General features: G+C 37.9%; 2 protein-coding genes across 8 annotated transcripts in view; one reads left to right on the plus strand and one right to left on the minus strand.

Moving 5' to 3' along the window:
• The window catches only part of JAZF1 (JAZF zinc finger 1), a 327,155-nt gene extending 322,659 nt beyond the window's left edge, over positions 1–4,496 (plus strand). Inside the window, exon 5 of the mRNA XM_045864516.3 lies at positions 596–4,496. Coding sequence (XP_045720472.1) covers positions 596–772 — 177 coding nt within the window. The 3' untranslated portion in view covers positions 773–4,496. The remainder of the gene's footprint in view (positions 1–595) is intronic.
• Positions 3,639–17,325, minus strand: part of TAX1BP1 (Tax1 binding protein 1) — an 84,927-nt gene continuing 71,240 nt past the window's right edge. For all 7 annotated transcript variants that reach the window (XM_064575122.1, XM_064575121.1, XM_064575120.1 and 4 more), the window contains 2 exons: positions 5,475–5,557; positions 3,639–4,719 (listed from right to left, as the gene is read on the minus strand). In XM_064575122.1, the coding sequence (XP_064431192.1) occupies positions 4,518–4,719; positions 5,475–5,557 (285 nt within the window). In that variant the 3' untranslated portion in view covers positions 3,639–4,517. The remainder of the gene's footprint in view (positions 4,720–5,474; positions 5,558–17,325) is intronic.

The raw sequence follows: 17,325 nt of genomic DNA on the forward strand, positions 1-17,325 counted from the left end.
TCTAAGTTTTTAAAGTTTATTGTATGTTTGAAATGCAGTACATAAACGTAAGACCCAGTCTACCCATAGGTGCTTATTTAACACAACTATGCTAGGGCATGATTTGGGCACGTAAGATAGGTTCTTCCCACAGCTGTCTGGAAGCGAAACATGAGCTATGTTTCTATATTAAGGATTTATAGATGTCTTCAATTCTATTGCCTGTGTTTTTTCTTTAAAAAGACAGTTTTTTGGCCACCCTAAGGATATGTTATATAATTGTTTGTTGTTAACACTCTTCCAAGTAGAAAAATCCACAGGGGAAGCAAAGTTCTAGGCAGAGGAAAGTGCCTCCTTATACAGTCTTAAATATATATTCTGTGTAGAATTTGAGGAAGCCAGTACTTTCATTTTCAGAGTAAGGGCATAGTTTGCGACCCAGTCTGCACAGCCCACAATTACATTCGACTGCTTGAAATGGAGTTCTTGCAAAGCCTACTAGGTACACTCCTGCCATCCAGGAGATGTCCAGTTGTAATCCAGACCCACACCAAGGTTTTCCCCCGTCTGACACTTCGATTGCATCTAATAGGTGATCTTTTTGTCTTCTCCACAGAATGTGAATGGCATAAAGTACCACGCTAAGAATGGTCACAGAACACAGATTCGTGTCCGCAAACCATTCAAATGTCGTTGTGGTAAGAGTTACAAGACAGCTCAGGGCCTGCGGCACCATACAATCAATTTCCATCCCCCGGTGTCGGCTGAGATTATCAGGAAGATGCAGCAATAACATGCTGGTCGTAACTGTGCCAAGAAATCCTCACCAGCAGTTGCTGATTTTGAAAACAGCCACCTTTTTTCAGGGGAAGCATTCAGCAACCCTTTAAAGAATTAAATGCATGCTTTAAATTTTTTCTGTAATTTTGGAATGATGTATCTTTGTAGTTGATTTTGTACATTTGCACATGTAATCATCATACCCATTTTCATTACTTTGATATAAGGTGCTAAAAAAAAGCTCTAGGTTCTTCAGCACATTTCCCCCAAAATAAAATTGAGGGCATGTTGCATATTATTTAGTTGTATTGCAGTGATATCAATGGGGGGAGGGGCTGGCACTGAGATTTTTTTTCCCCAAGATTGTAATGTGATTGAAGTTTTTCAACACATCAACTCACTATGTTCAAAACCAAAATAATACCTTCATTATCAAACTGGTTACCATGCCTTACATAATATAGTTAGTTGTGAGTAGAAAGACTTTAGGTAATGGAAATATAAATAAGAATGTTTAACATAATATGCTAAAAATATTTTCATATTTAAATAACATACATAAAAGGTGTGCTTTCTGTGTTTTATATTATCTTGCAAATCCTTTTGCCCCTTAAGCTGAAAATCTTGCCATCTGACTTACCAATCATTTTAGTGTTATAAATGGCATTTTTGTACAGAATAGTCTCTTCAGTTCACTCATTAACACACATTCATTGAGTGCCTGCTGGGTGCAAGGGATTTGGTTTATGCCTGTTGATATTTCTGGACCAAGATACCAGTTTAGTGAAATAATACTTTTCCCTAAAATCTGTTAGAAAACACTTTGAAATACTTAAGTGCAAATTTTGTGTGTGTGAAATTTAGTTCTAGCTTCATCTTTAGGTGAAGTTTTAAAGCACTTTGTAGTTCTCTATTGCCAACAGATTTAATGTTTTATGTGTTGCCAATTCTCGCAACCACTGCCCTAACAAAACTGTGGGTTGCAAATAATGAAAATTCCAAGCACGTTTCAAAGAGAACATTTTTCTTAAGACCCCTTACTGCCTCTTCATGCTCATTGTGTTTTTAGACTTTTTTTTAAAGGCACTTTTTCCATCACATTGTAGAGGTCTGTATTCCCATTGGAAATATCTGTTTAGCTTTATAAAACATTTTGCTGAAATACAAAATTGAGCCTTATTGACAATTAAGTGCTTCTTGCAGCAGGTGGTCAAAGAGAGTGACCTACGTCTGGACCATTCCTGAAGTTTTTCTCACCAACAATACCATCATGCCTTGAGTGTTCTTTTCTCCCAAGTGCTATTCCTTAAACATGCAAGAGTTTACCAACTGCCTCATTATGCAATAAAAATTGCTCTGAGATGATGGCTAACTAACTGCCCACAAAACTGGTGAAAAGCAAGCTCAAACTGCTTATAACTTTCTTCCCATGTTCCCATTTCATGAAAGTCTTACAGCTGGGAAGCAGGTGTCCCTCAATTTTTCAGACAGTTCGAAAGGATGACAGTTCTGCTGGCCAGACGGGTAAGCTTCTATATTCTTAAGTTGTGAATCCCTCATAATGAGGGATTTTAAAGTATTTATAAAGACACTGCCCTCTAAAAATTTCCTCAGATCTATGAAGAGTGGTCTTGGTCCTGAATATACAGTGTTATTTAAAAGGGTGATCAGACATGAGAAGCAACTAGTTGGTGCATAAGAAGGCCCTACTTGGTTATTTCATATCTACCTACAATTGACCAAAATTTTTTAGGCCAGCAATTATTATTTAGCTTCGCTCCTTCTAGCGCAAGAAACTGTAGGCTGGATCAGTAGTTCAACAGCTAAAGTCATAAAATAGTCATTGTGCATGTTAAATTTCTTTCAACTATAAAACAAATTCAATTTCTATTTGCTTATTCATTGTGACAGTATTACTAAACAGGTAAGGATGGGAATATTTTGTTATACCGTGTATAGTGAATGTATTGTACTGTGTCTGTGAAAACTGTGCTTTAAATTATATTTTCGTATGTTTTGTTGGGGACAGAGCACATTAAGTTTGAAAGCAACAGAGGTTTGTTTTAGAAGTGAAGGCAACTTAATCAAAATTGCTGTCAAGAAAAGCTGCTTATAAATGTAAATGAAATCACATTTAAAATAAACTGCCTCTGACCCAAAATAAACATGGCTCTTTATTAGTGTCCATTACCACTCTAGTATTGGAAGGATACTTTTAAGATTGGCATGCTCCATAATTAAATGATGCAACACGAAAATGCTACCACTGACCATATTTTACCTGCATCTCCAAGGGAGGGAAGACGTGGAGTCTTCAGTACTGCCTTCCAGCCTGCCATGTCTTGTTTTGCTCTACACTCGAAATTATTTTTAAAGGATTCCAGCAATACAAATTCTGCTTTCAGAAACAAACACAAGCGGGGCACCTGGGTGGCTCAGTTGGTTAAGCAATTGCCTTCAGCTCAGGTCATGATCCTGGAGTCCCGGGATCAAGTCCTGCATCGGGCTCCCTGCTCGGCGGGGGGTCTGCTTCTCCCTCTGACCCTCCCCCCTCTCATGTGCTCTCTCTCTCTCTCTCTCAAATAAATAAATAAAATCTTTAAAAAAAAAAAACAAACGCAAGCGACATGATGTGTATGCAGTTCACACACACAGCACACTGAAATGCCACCACACTGAATATCAGGTTAATATCCTAGCTAATTTGCTTTTAAGACAAATATTGTGATAACTACAAAAGAAGCAAAATCGACGTCAGTAAATTCTTATTAACATTCATATTTTGAGATACCGTTCAGAAATTTGTTTAAAGGCCCAGACCAAGGGAAAAAAAGTTTAGACTTAATGAAAAGCTATCGCAAATAAATTCGACAATGAAATTACACATCTCCAAAAATGTGTCCTCTTTAATAAGAATACAAGAGACATAATGAACATATTGATTTGCGTTTATAACATCACATTTTTAATCAAGAAAATGTGAAAAAGATATGGATACATTTTCTGTGATTTTATGCCACAACCACCACTGTTCAGTAGATCATTTAATATCAAACAACTGCACTAACCTATCGTGTTCCATTCTCCCATTAGACAGAAACACAACTTCAAGATGGCTTAAAAATAATCGTTCAGGTCATTCTAAAATGTTTTAGTCATAAAATTAGCAAAATATGCCTTCTATTCCTAAAGCAAACATTTCAAATATAAAATGTACTTGCTCTACTGCAAGCATGTGAACTCATTCTACATGCAGTTCCATTTCTAAAGGTTGAAACACCATCCTTTCATGAGCTAAATTATGGAAGTTTCTGTATTCAAAGAATTACTTTGCAAGACTATAATGATATATTACTTTTATTACATAATATTTAGTAGTCATGCTCAATCAACAAGGTCAACAGAAACTTGTAAATATGCTAAATGACACACTACATATATTTTCATTGTGGTAACATTAATCCATTGCCTTTATTCATATAGTTTTGCAAACTGGGGAATAAATAAAGATACAAACATAAGAACTTTTCTTAAGCTGGTAAGATTAACAGGGGTTACAATTTTATTTACTGATAAGCTAAGCTAAAGACGGACTCTGACCCTGGTAACACAAACTCAAAAGTAGCGCTTGTTCAAAAAAGTGTGGTAGAGGCTGCACGGAAATGATACCTTGTGGTCTCCATAGTGGTCTATTTTGAAGTGATTTTTTTTTTTTTTTAAATTGCTGAACTGTGTTACTAACTCAGAATAAAAAGTAACTAGTCAAAATTTAAAACATTCTGATCAAAATGGGTCTGCACATGCCTTTCAAAGCCCTGCTGGTCATAGTCAGGAGGGAATTGCTCGCTGCACATTGGGCACACCTTCCAGTGACTTTCAACATGTTCTTCAAATTTGCTCTGATCATAGTTGGGAGGGAACATTAATTCACAGAGGGGACACTTCTTGTGAACATCAAAGCTTAAAGAAATAGGAAAATGAAAGAATTATGTATTTCTAATAGCAATAATCTTCAGGATATGACAATGTTATATTTATCTAGTCAAGCTAATATCCACCCTAAATGACTTACCTTGAAAATTTTCAGTTACTTCAGAAATCTCTTTCTGCTTCTAAAATACTTGCTACTGACAATTGCGTAAACCACTGATAAAGCCTCTAAATTGAGTTTCACAATTTGACGAAAACATTTTTGTTAAAATCAAGCATATTATGTAAAATGAAGCTTATTAACAAGAATTTCTCAATTTTTAATTAACAGAAAATGCCTTCTGTAAAACTATAAAGATTAATAGAACTTATAATTTCCCAACAGTATATTCATTCAAACCTTACGAGTATTTATTAGCACTGGTTCTCAAAGTATTACATGCATCAGAATCACTGGAAGGCATGTTAAAACACATATTGCTGGGATGCCTGGGTGGCCTTTAGCTCAGGTCATGATCTCAGGGTCCTGGGATAGAGCCCCCAAGGCTCCCTGCTTAGCAGGGAGTCTGCTTCTCCCTCTCCCTCTGCCCCTCCCCCCTGCTCATGCTCTCTTAAAATCTTTAAAAAAAACACACACGTATTGCTGGGACCCACACCAAGAGTTTCAGGTTCAGGAGATCTGGTACAGCCTGATCATGTGCATTTCTAACAAGTTTCCAGGGACCATACTTTGAGAACCACTCATCTACATAACCCAAATTCTACACAGGAAAAAGAAAAATTACCTGGAATCAAAGCAAAAGCCTGCTCCATGCCCACGTAAGTGCTGACTTGGAGCGTCAGGAGCAGTGGGCACATTCTCCTCTTCCTAGGCAAAAAATAATTTTGCAACTTTTGAGCAAAGTGAAACTGAATGTAAATTCCTTAATTCAAGCATAGTATAAAGGAATTAAGATTACCCTTTCTAAAATCCTACTTCTGTTACCACATTTTCACATAAAGATTTAAAAGTCAGTTTTTACAGAGCATTTCACTATGAACTAAGTCTTACCTTCTTGAAATAAAAAGCAGTGCTTAGTGGAACAGAGAATACAGCACACCTGTATGTGTGAATGTGTGAATGACAAACCCTGTTGTAAATATCTAACAGACTGTCAAGTAAGATTCCTAAAAATCTATAAATCTGAAAGAAAACATTGGTTTGGATTTCTATGTCGACACATCCCTGTGGTCTTTGTTGTTGTTGTTAATAGACTCCACATCCAGTGTGGAGTCCAACGTGGGGCTTGACTCACGACCTTGAAATCAAGACCTGGGCTAAGATCAAGAGCCAGGAATTTAACCCACTGAGCCACCCAGGCACCTGCCCTGCTGTAGTTGCTTTTTAGAGATCTGTATGCTCTCTATCAACAACCAAATACAGAGCCTCTCACTTCACATCAAAAGCAGTCACATCTCCCAAATGCCCATTTGCTCTCTTCCTGAGCAGCTCTGTTAGCCGCTCTCATGTTATGAACAGTCTGTAAATAGGTACAGCAGGCACTGATGAACGTCCTTACATTGCTGGGTAGTTATGCTCGTTCCGGAGCTGCTATTAATGGGCTAAGTAGTCAAGTCTGTCATGGTAAGAGGTACGAAGAAAATATATGTGGTGTGAAATTTGAAGGAAACAAAGACAAACTGACTTATCTTGTTGGGGGGGTAGGCAGGGGAGGATACTTGGTTATTATTTTGATGATTATCCCTTCCTGAAAGGTCCAAGAAAGGGTAAGGGGCTCTTTTTTATTTTATATTGATCACATGAGAAAATATTTTTGCTTATATATGATTCCCTGCTAAATAACCCAGTATGTACGTATTTTTTCAGTGTGATAACATTAAAATAATCCCGGTTTCCTTCATTCTTACAGTTTTGCAAACTGCGAAATAGATACAAAACAGAAAAAACTTTTAATCTTTAGTAAGATTAAAAGAGGTTACAATTGTTTTTATTGATAAGCTGAAGACTGACTCTGACCCTGGTAACACCAAACTCAAAGTAGCTCTTGGTCAGAAAAGTGTGGTAGAGGGGCGCCTGGGTAGCTCAGTTGTAAAGCATCTGCCTCCGGCTCAGGTCATGATCTCAGAGTCATGGGATCGAGACCCGTGTCTGGGCTCCCTCCCTGTTTCTCTCTCCCTCTTCCACTCGCCCTGCTTTTATTCCCTCTCGAGCTGTCTCTCTGTCAAATAAATAAAATCTTTAAAAAAGGAAAAAGAAAAAAAAAGTGTGGTAGAAGGTACACGGACGGGATACCTTGTGGTCTCCATCGTGACCTATTTGAGGTGATTTTTTCTTTAACTGCTAAACTGTATTACTAACAATAAAAAGCAGTCAAAATTTAAAACATTCTGATCACAAGTCTGTACATGCCTTTCAAACCCATGGTGGTCACAAGTCGAGGGAACTGCTTGCTGCACAAAAACAAGATAAATAAAACTAGCCTAATGAAGGATTGAGAAATTGGGGAATAGAAGACTTTATATACTTTAAGAATTAAGCCTACAAGTAACTAAAATTCAGACAGGTTTTAAATCTGGAGGTACAAAGACGTAAGATGATATAGCTGAATCAGCTAAACCTAGTATGTATGACAATAAATTTTTGATTGTGTGTCACGGTAGTGCTAGCTGCCAGATCTGGGCCTTCCAGCAGCAATACTTGAAACAATGATTTCCTTAAAGAACTATATATAAAATAATGACAATGAATACAATTTCCCCATTTATCTTTGAAAAAAGAGGCGAACTTTAAAATTTTGAAATGCTATCGAAGAGAATAATGGAAAAGAAAGGGGAGGTCTTGATGTTTAACTATCAAAATTCTTGATGATGTATACTTGTAATAAAACGCCACTTTCCAAGGTCCAAAAATATAGCCTACACCAATTTACTGCTTTCATGAATCAGCTAACAATAGAGTTTGCTGCTCAAGTGCTAGACTTAAACCAACCTATCTGACAGTTAACCATGGGGGGGGTGGCGCAGGGGAAGCAATTTTTTTTCTTTACCTTTACACTTTCTAAGCCATATATAATTTGGTAATGATAACCCCATTAATTCGTACCTTCTACCACCTATTACCTAATAAAAGGGGAGAGGGACTCAACAGAATTCTAGATGTTATAATGAGACATAAGTGCTCATGAAATAAGAAATCACCTATACTCAGTTCAAAACCAGAAAGTGTGTCGTAAGTTCTCTGAGTAGCCAATTCATATAAAGTCTGGTGATCCTGACACGCGAAATGACCAAATTTTCACTCATGAATACATTTATTCTATTTTACTCATCAAGCTTGATTAATTTCCAAAATCATACTGGATTAAATATAACAAATTAGACTGGAAGTAAGGTTACACAGGCAGGCCCACTGTCAGCAACAAAAAATGGCTACTAGTAAAAAAGAAAAGCGGACAAGAACTCAAAACATCAGTAATATTTCAGCACTGGATCACACAGCTTCACTAACAAAACATGAAGACACTGTTTAATGTTCATTTTTAAATTAATAAACTAGAACAATCAAGGCTGTATTAGGTATTCTTTAAGAAGGCAGAGAATCATGTATTCTATCTGAGAAAGAGTTCTGCCCCAAACTGCTAAAATAATTACATTTTAGTACTGGAAACAGTCAATGCAAAAATATTTTTGAATAGGTTTTAAAGTACTGGTACCTAGTCTGTTAGCTAAACTGCCAAAATAATACCAAACTGAAATATATTTATGAACAATCCCAAATAATTATATCTTAAGAAAACATTAACAGCATTTTAACCTCCACAAAGATCTAAACCACCTTACATTGTTCATCTACTTTGAGAACCATCAGCACAATACTATTTCTACTACAAAACAAAGGAAACAATCTATAGTAATATACTGAAGCTCTATATGAAACTCAAAAACTTATGAGATGCCCAACTCAAAATCTAGTCTATAAAAATTCTTGGGGCACCTGGCTGGTTCAACCGAAAAGAGCATGCAACTCTTGATCTCAGGTATTATGAGCTCAAGCCCCACAATGGGGTGTAGAGATTACTAAAAAATAAAAAGTAACCAAGAAAATATTTTTTAAAAAAGAATTACTGTTTTCTTCTCAAAGTATATAACCAACTTAAACATCTGGAATAGCATTAAGATGGGTTAATCTCTTGGACAATAAAAGAAATTCATAAGGTTAATCATACTAAATTCAAAATAAGGCTTTCAGGGGCACCTGGGTGGCTCAGTTGGTTAAACAACCCAACTTGATTTCGGCTCAGGTCGTGATCTCAGGGTCGTGGGATTAAGCCCCATGTCGGACTCTGAGCTTAGCAGAGAGTCTGCTCCAGATTCTCTCTCTCTTCCTCTGCCTCTGCCCTCCCCCCCCCTTCCCCGTGCACACTCTCTTGCTCGCTCTCAAATAAAATCTTCAAAATAAGGTTTGCATACTAAATTAAGGTCACTAAAATCATACTAGAGTTAATCATACTAAATTCAAAATACACTCGTGATTGTAAAAATATAATTACTATATGATACAGCAATTCATTTCCGGATATATGTGCAAAAGAATTTAAAGCAGGAACTCAGATATACTTGTACACCTATGGTCATAACAGCATTAGTCACAACAGCCAAAAAGTGGAAACTCAAATGTCTTATTAATGGATGAATGAACAAAATGTGCTATATACAATGGAATATTATTTAGCCTTAAAAAAAGAAATTCTGACATTACAAAAATGGATAAATCTTGAGGACATTATACTAAGTGAAAAAAGCCAGTCATAAAAAAAATAAATCCTATAGGATTCTACTTATATGAGGGACCAACAGTAGTCAAATCTATAGACACAAAGTAGAATGATGTTTGCCACAGGCTGGAAAGAGTTGAGAAGAAGAATTCTGGAGACTGGTTGCACAATGTAAATGTACTCAGCACTACAAAAATGGTTAAGATGGTAAATTTTTTGTTACACGTATTCTATAACTATTAAAAAATGCAATCATGGGGTGCCTGGGTGGCTCAGTTCTTAAGCATCTGCCTTCGGCTCAGGTCATGATCCCAGGATCCTGGGATCGAGCCCCACATTGGGCTCCCTGCTCTGCGAGAAGCCTGCTTCTCCCTCTCCCCCTGCTTGTGTTCCCTCTCTCGCTGTCTCTCTGTCAAAATAAATAAATAAAATCTTTTTATAAATAAATAAATAAATAAATAAATAAATAAATAAAAATTAAAAATGCAATCATGATCAAACTAGCAATATACACTCAGGAGCTAATGACTAAGTTACACCACTTCAATCATTAGGATCTAGACAACAGGACTATATAATCAGCATATATCAGACTGTGCTTTAATTCTGCCTTTGCTTAAGAATTATTAATGGGAATATTAGGTATCATTCAGGAGTTAATAATGTCAAGGAAGAAAGGTCCACCACTTAGTAAACCTTACCAAGTTGATAAAATTACTTTAGTTCAATAGCTTACAAAACATTTACTAAGGCCAAAGTTAATGCGCTAAGAGAAAAGAGAATAACAGTGACTGTTGAACTTTTACAGAAAACTATAGAATATTTATCCCTGAAAACTTTGTATTATTATATAATATTAGTCAACATTTTTCTTTTTATGAGATGTTACTGTTTAAGTTCTGCCAAACATCCATTTCTAAGCAATAGAGCATGTCACTGAAGGAGTGTCATTAAACTCTAACTATATAAAGATATTCAAAAAAGAGAAAGCAGACTTCCAAAGATGATGATAGGAGGACCCTATGTTCACTTCGCCCCAGGCTAATAACATGTCAGGGCAAATAACCCAAAAAACAACCTGAAGACTGGCAGAACAAACTCCAAAACAAAATGGTGAGAAAGGCCACATAGAAGAAGGTAGGAGAGCAGAGATGAGGTGGGGAGCTAAACCCTGCAGGTCTGGCTGCGAGAGGGAGCCACAGGGGCAGAGACGTATAAGAACAACTATCAACACCAGGAGCCTACAAGGAGAAGATGAATCCCCATAGCATTTGGCTCTGAATATTAGGTGGGCCAAATTTCATGAGTTCTTAAAACCAGCGGGGACTTAAATCCTCTGGGACTTTAAAAATCAGCAGGCTCAATCTGAGAAAGCCCAGAGGGCAATAGGAAACTGAGCCCCTGTCCTTAATGAGACAGCACAGCAAACATCCCACAGAGATCAACTTGAAGCAGCAGCCTGAAAAGTGCTTGGGGCATACAGGAGGGAGAGTTAGTTACTAATCTCAGAGTTCACTAAGGAACTTCGCTAGGAACAGAGGCTCTAGCAGGTGCCATTTCTCACTCCCACCAACCCCCACCCCCAGCATAATCACATGGCCACCTGCGGAAACCGGCAGGGCATCAGCACTCCCTAACTTGCTTACACCATGCCCCATCCCCTCCAGCCAGGCCTGCCTGAGTTCCAGGGCTGTGGGTCCCCTCCCTAAGACAACCTGTGCAAACCTTGCCAACACGGTCTCACCCAAGCTCCAGTGGAGGACACACACATACTGTTAAAACTGCACCACCCCCACCCAGATACGCTTTGCACTTCAGCCCCAGCCGGCCCAGTCTCCAGACCAGCTACATCTCCTCTGTGGAAGAGGACCAGCACACACAATTTGCACCCCTGCCTGCCTGCACTTTGGGGAGCAGCCACGGCCAGCCCTGGCCTAGTGGTGGCTGCTCACCCGCTGTGGATGAGGACCAGCACCAACTTGTTAAAGAGCCCACTACTTTCAGAACAAAAGACAGAACTGACTTTTCTAACACAAAGAAACAGAGTTAGGAGATAGAGGAATATGTCCCAAATGAAAGAAGAGGACAAAAATCACAAGAGGGGACCTAAGTGAAGCAGGACGAAGTAATATGCCTGATAGAGAATCTAAAGTAATGATCAAGATACTCACTGGACCTCAGAAAAGAGTAGAAAACATCAGTAAGACTCTTAACACAGAGAGAAAAAAAAAAAAAAGAATCCATCAGAGATGAAGAACACAATCATGAAATTAAAAATACATATGATAGGGATGCCTGGGTGGCTCAGTTGGTTAAGCGTCTGCCTGCAGCTCAGGTCATGATCCCAGGGTCCTGGGATCGAGGCCCACATCAGGCTCCCTGCTCGGCGGGGAGCCTGCTTCTCCCTCTCCCTCTGCCTGCCGCTCCCTCTGCTTGTGCTCTGTCAAATAAATAAAATCTTAAAAAAAAAAAAATACATGTGATAGAGTAAATAGGGTGAGGGAAGCAGAGGTACTCAGAAAACTGAGTAATGGAAAATAATCAAGCTGAGCAAGTGGAAAAGAAAATTACACAAAATGAGAACAGACTTAGGGACACATGACTCCATCAAGCATTAATAACACTCACATTATAAGGATCCCAGAAAAAGAAACGAGAAAAGGGGGCAAAAAATTTATCTGAAGAAATAATAGCTGAAAACTTCCCTAACCTGGGGAAGGAACAGATACCCAGATCCAGAAGGCAGAGCTCCCAACAAAATCAACCAAAGGGGTCCAGACCAAGACACATAATAATTATCACTACTTTATGCCATTTTAAAGGAAAAAATAATTTTTTTTTTAAGATTTTATTTATTTATTTGACAGAGAGACAGCAAGAAAGGGAACACAAGCAGGGGGAGTGGGAGAGGGAGAAGCAGGCTTCCCGCGGAGTAGGGAGCCTGATGCGGGGCTCAATCCCAGGACCCTGGGATCATTACCTGAGCCAAAGGCAGACGCTTAACAACTGAGCCACCTAGGCGCCCCAAGAAAAAATTTTTAAAGCAGCAAAAGGAGACAGTTACATACCAGGGAAACCCCAGAAGGCTGTTAGTGGATTTTTCAGCAGAAACTTTTAGGGCCAGATGGGAGTGGCATGATATATTCCAAGTGCTGAAAGAGAAATATCTGCAGCCAAGAATTCTATCCAGCAAGGCTTTCAGAATAGGAGACTGTTTCGAGACAAACAAAAACTAAAGGAGTTCATGACACTAAACCAGCCATACAAGAACTATTAAAGGGGACTCTGAATGGAAAAGAAAGACCGTAAGTGCAATATGAAAAGTAGAAAACATAAAAGCAGTAAGAACAAGCTTATCGGAGCGCCTGGGTGGCTCATTAAAGAGAGCAAGGGAAGAAAGGATCAGAGAAAAAAAACTACAAGAACCACCACAAAACAAATAACAAAATGGCAACAGATACATATCTATCATTAATTTGAATGTAAGTGGACTAAACATTCCAATCAAAAGACATGGGGTGACAGAGTGGATTAAAAAACAAGACCCATCTATATGCTGTCTACAAGAGACTCACTTTTGACCTAAAGACACCTGCAGATTGAAAGTGAAGGGATGGAGAAACATTTATCATGCAAATGGATATAAAAACGAAAGGTGGGGTAGCAATATTTATATTAGACAAAATAGACTTTAAAACAAAGACTAGGGGCACCTGGGTGGCTCAGTTGTTAAGCATCTGCCTTCAGCTCAGGTCATGATTTCAGGGTCCTGGACAGAGGCCTGTGTCAGGCTCCCTGCTCAGCAGGGAGTCTGCTTCTCCCTCTTCCTCTGCCCCTCCCCTGCACTTGTGCTCTCTCAAATAAATAAAATCTTTAAAAAAAAAAAAAAAGACTGTAACAAGAGACAAAGGACACTAAATAAAGGGGACAATCAACAAGAAGATATAACGATTGTAAATATTTATGCATCCAACAAAGAAGCACTCAAATACACAAAAGTTAATAGCAAACATAAAGGAACTAATTGATAGTAATGCAACAATAGTAAGGGACTTTAACACCCCACTTATATCAGTAGGCAGATCATCCAAACAGAAATCAATAAGGAAATGTGGGTTTGAACAACACACTGGACCAGATGGATTTAACAGATATATTCAGAGCATTCCATCCTAAAATAGCAGAATACATATTCTTTTCAAGTATACATGGAACATTCTCCAGGGTAGACCACATATTAGGCTACAAAACAAGTCTCAATAAATTGAAAAAGATCAAAATCATACCAGGAATCTTTTCTGACTACAACATTATGAAACTAAAAATTAAACACAAGAAGAAATCTGGAAAGACATAAATAATAAACAATGAATGGGCCAACCAAGAAATCAAAGAATAAAAAATTACATGGAAACAAATGGAAGTGACAACACAACAGACCAAAATCTTTGGGCTGCAGAAAAACCAGTTCTAACAAGGAAATTTACAGCAATACAGGCCTGCCTCAAGAACCAAGAAAAAGGGCGCTTGGGTGGCTCAGTTGGTTAAGCGTCTGCCTTTGGCTCAGGTCATGATCCCAGCATCCTGGGATCGAGCCCTGCATCAGGCTCTGTGCTTGGCAGGGAGCCTGCTTCCCCCTCTCCTTCTGCCTGCCTGTCTGCCTACTTGTGATCTGTCAAATAAATAAATAAAATCTTAAAAAAAAAAAAAAGGGGCAAGAAAAATCTCAAATAAATCACCTCACCTTACATCTAAATGAGCTAGAAAATAACAAAAAAACCAAAACCAGAAGGAAGGAAATAATAAAGATTAGAGCAGAAATAAATGATATAGAAACTAAAAAAACAAAAAACAGAATAGATTAATGAAAACCGGGAGCTGGTTCTCTGAAAAACAAAATCGATAAACCTCTGGCCAGATTCATTAAAGGGGAGAAGGCGGGGGGGGTGGGGAAAGCAGCACATATGCCAAAAATATCCAAAAACCCCAGGAAGGACTCAAACAAAATCACAAATTAAAGAGGAGAAATAACAACCAACACCATAGAAATACAAACAACTGGCATATAATTCTTCATAATATTCTCTTGCAACAAATTGGACAACCTGGAAGAAATGTATAAATTCCTAAAAACCTATGACCTACCAAAACTAAAACCGGAAAAAATAGAATAATTGAACAGACCGATCACCAGCAATGGTACTTAACAATCAAAAAACTACCAACAAACGAAAGTCCAGGACCAAATGGCTTCACAAGTAAATTCTATAAAACATTTAAAGAGGACTTAATACCTATTCTTCTCAAACTATTCCAAAAGATAGAGAAGAGGAAGGAAAACTTCCAATTTTCATTCTATGAGGCCAGCATTACCCTGATAACAAAACCAAATAAAGACACCACAAAAAAAGAGAACTGCAAGCCAACATCTCTGATGAACACAGATGCAAAATTCCTCATCAAAACACTAGCAAACGGAGTCCAACATTACATTAAGAAATCATTCACTGCTATCAACTGGAATATTTTTCCAGTGTGGAAGGGTGGTTCAATATTTGCAAACCTATCAACATGATACATCAAATCTATAACAGAAAAAAGAAATTACCAACAGATGCAGAAAATGCATTTGACAAGGTACATCCATTCATGGTAAAAACCTTCAACAAAGTAGGTTTAGAGGGAACATACCTCAACATAATAAAGACCACATATGAAAAACCCAAAGTGATCATACTCAACGGGGAAAAACTGAGAGCTCTTCCCCTAAGGTCATGAACAAGACAAGGATGTCCACTCTCACAACTTTTATTCAAATACTACTAGAATCCTAGCCACAGCAATTAGACAACAAAAAGAAATAAAAGGCATCCAAACTGGTAAGGAAGAAGTAAAACTTTCACTATTTGCAGATAACATGATACTATATAGAGAAAATCCTAAAAACTCTGCCCCAAAACTGCTAGAACTGATAAATGAATAAAGTCATGAGATACAAAATCAATGTACAGAAATCTGTTGCATTTCTAAACAATAGCATTTACACTTGCACCAAAAACAATAGATACCTAGGAATAAACCTAACCAGATGAAAGATCTATACTCTGAAAACTAGAAAATACTCATGAAAGAAATTAAAGATACAAAGAAATGGAAAGACATTCCATTCTTATGGATTGGAAGAATAAATATTGTTAAAATGTCCATACTTCCCAAATCCACAGATGTAATGTAATCCTTATCAAAATACCAACAGTATTTTTCAGAGAACTAGTACAACAATCCTAAAAGTTGTATGAAATGACAAAAGACCCCAAAAAGCTAAAGCAATCTTGAAAAAGAAAAAACTGGAGGTATCTTCAAGTTATATTACAAAGCTATAGTAATTAAAACAGTGTGGTACTGGCATAGAAACAGACACACAGATCAATGGAACAGAATAGAAAACCCAAAAATAAACCCACAATTACATGGTCAATTAATCTTTGACAAAGCAGGGAAGAACATGCAGTGGGAAAAAGACAGTCTCCTCAACAAAATGTGTTGGGGAAAATGGAACAGTTACATACAAAAGAATGAAACTCAACCACTTTCTTACAACATACACAAAAGTAAACTTAAAATGGATTAAAGGCCTAAATGTGAGACCTGAAACCAGAAAAGTCCTAGAAGAGAACACAGTAATTTCACTGACATTGATCATAGCAACATTTTTCTAGACGGGTCTCCTGAGACAAGGAAAACAAAAGCAAAATCAAGCTATTGGGACTACATCAAAATAAGAAGCTTCTGCACAACAAAGGAAATAACAAAACTAAAAGGCAACCTACTGTATGGGAAAAGAGATTTGCAAATGACATATATGAGAAAGGATTAGTATCCAAAATATATAAAAAACTGCTACAACTCAATGCTCAAAAAACAAATAATCCAATTTAAAAATGGGCAGAAGAAACGAACATTTTTCCAAAGAAGAATACAGATGGCCAACAGACAGATGAAAAGATGCTCAACATCACTCATCATCAGGGAAATGCAAATCAGAAACCACAATGAGCTATCATACCTCACACCTGTTAGAAGAGCTAAAATCAAAAACACAAGAAACAACAAGTGTTGGCGAGGATATGGAGAAAAATGAATCAGCATGCACTGCTGGTGGGCATGCAAACTGATGCAGCCATTGTAGAAAACTATGGAGGTTCCGAGAGCGAGAGAGAGAGCATGAGAGGGGAGAAGGTCAGAGGGAGAAGCAGGCTCCCCGCTGAGCAGGACGCCCCATGCGGGACTCGATCCCAGGACCCCGGGATCATGACCTGAGCCGAAGACAGTCGCTTAACCAACTGAGCCACCCAGGCGCCCAACCAGGAAACACTCTTAACTACAGAGAACTGATGATTACCATAGGGGAGGGAGGATGGGTGAAAAAGGTGATGGGGATTTAAGAGTACACTTATGATGAGCACTGAGTAATGTACAGCACAGCTGAATTACTATACTGTATACCTGAAACTAACATTACATTGCATGTTAACTATACTGGAATTAAAATAAAAAACTTAAAGAAAAGCAAGATCTCCATTACTTTTCAAATGTTATTTTTCTCCACATTCAGAAATTAACTCAAAATGAACCAAAAACCTAAATAAGAGCAAAGACAACAGAAAACCCAGGGACAAATCTTCCTATGAATTAGGCAATGGTTTCTGAGATCTGACAACAAAAGTACAAGGAAAAATAGGATAAATTCGACTTTATCAAAATTAAGAAACTTGGGGGGTGCCTGGATGGCTCAATCAGTTGAGTGTCCAACTCTTGATTTCAGCTCACGTCATGATCACAGGGTCGTGAGATAAAGCCC

The sequence above is a fragment of the Mirounga angustirostris genome, unplaced genomic scaffold (genome assembly GCF_029215605.1).
Source record: "Mirounga angustirostris isolate CCGP_5_RB_7025 unplaced genomic scaffold, mMirAng1.0.hap1 SCAF_12, whole genome shotgun sequence".
Lineage (NCBI taxonomy): Eukaryota > Metazoa > Chordata > Mammalia > Carnivora > Phocidae > Mirounga > Mirounga angustirostris.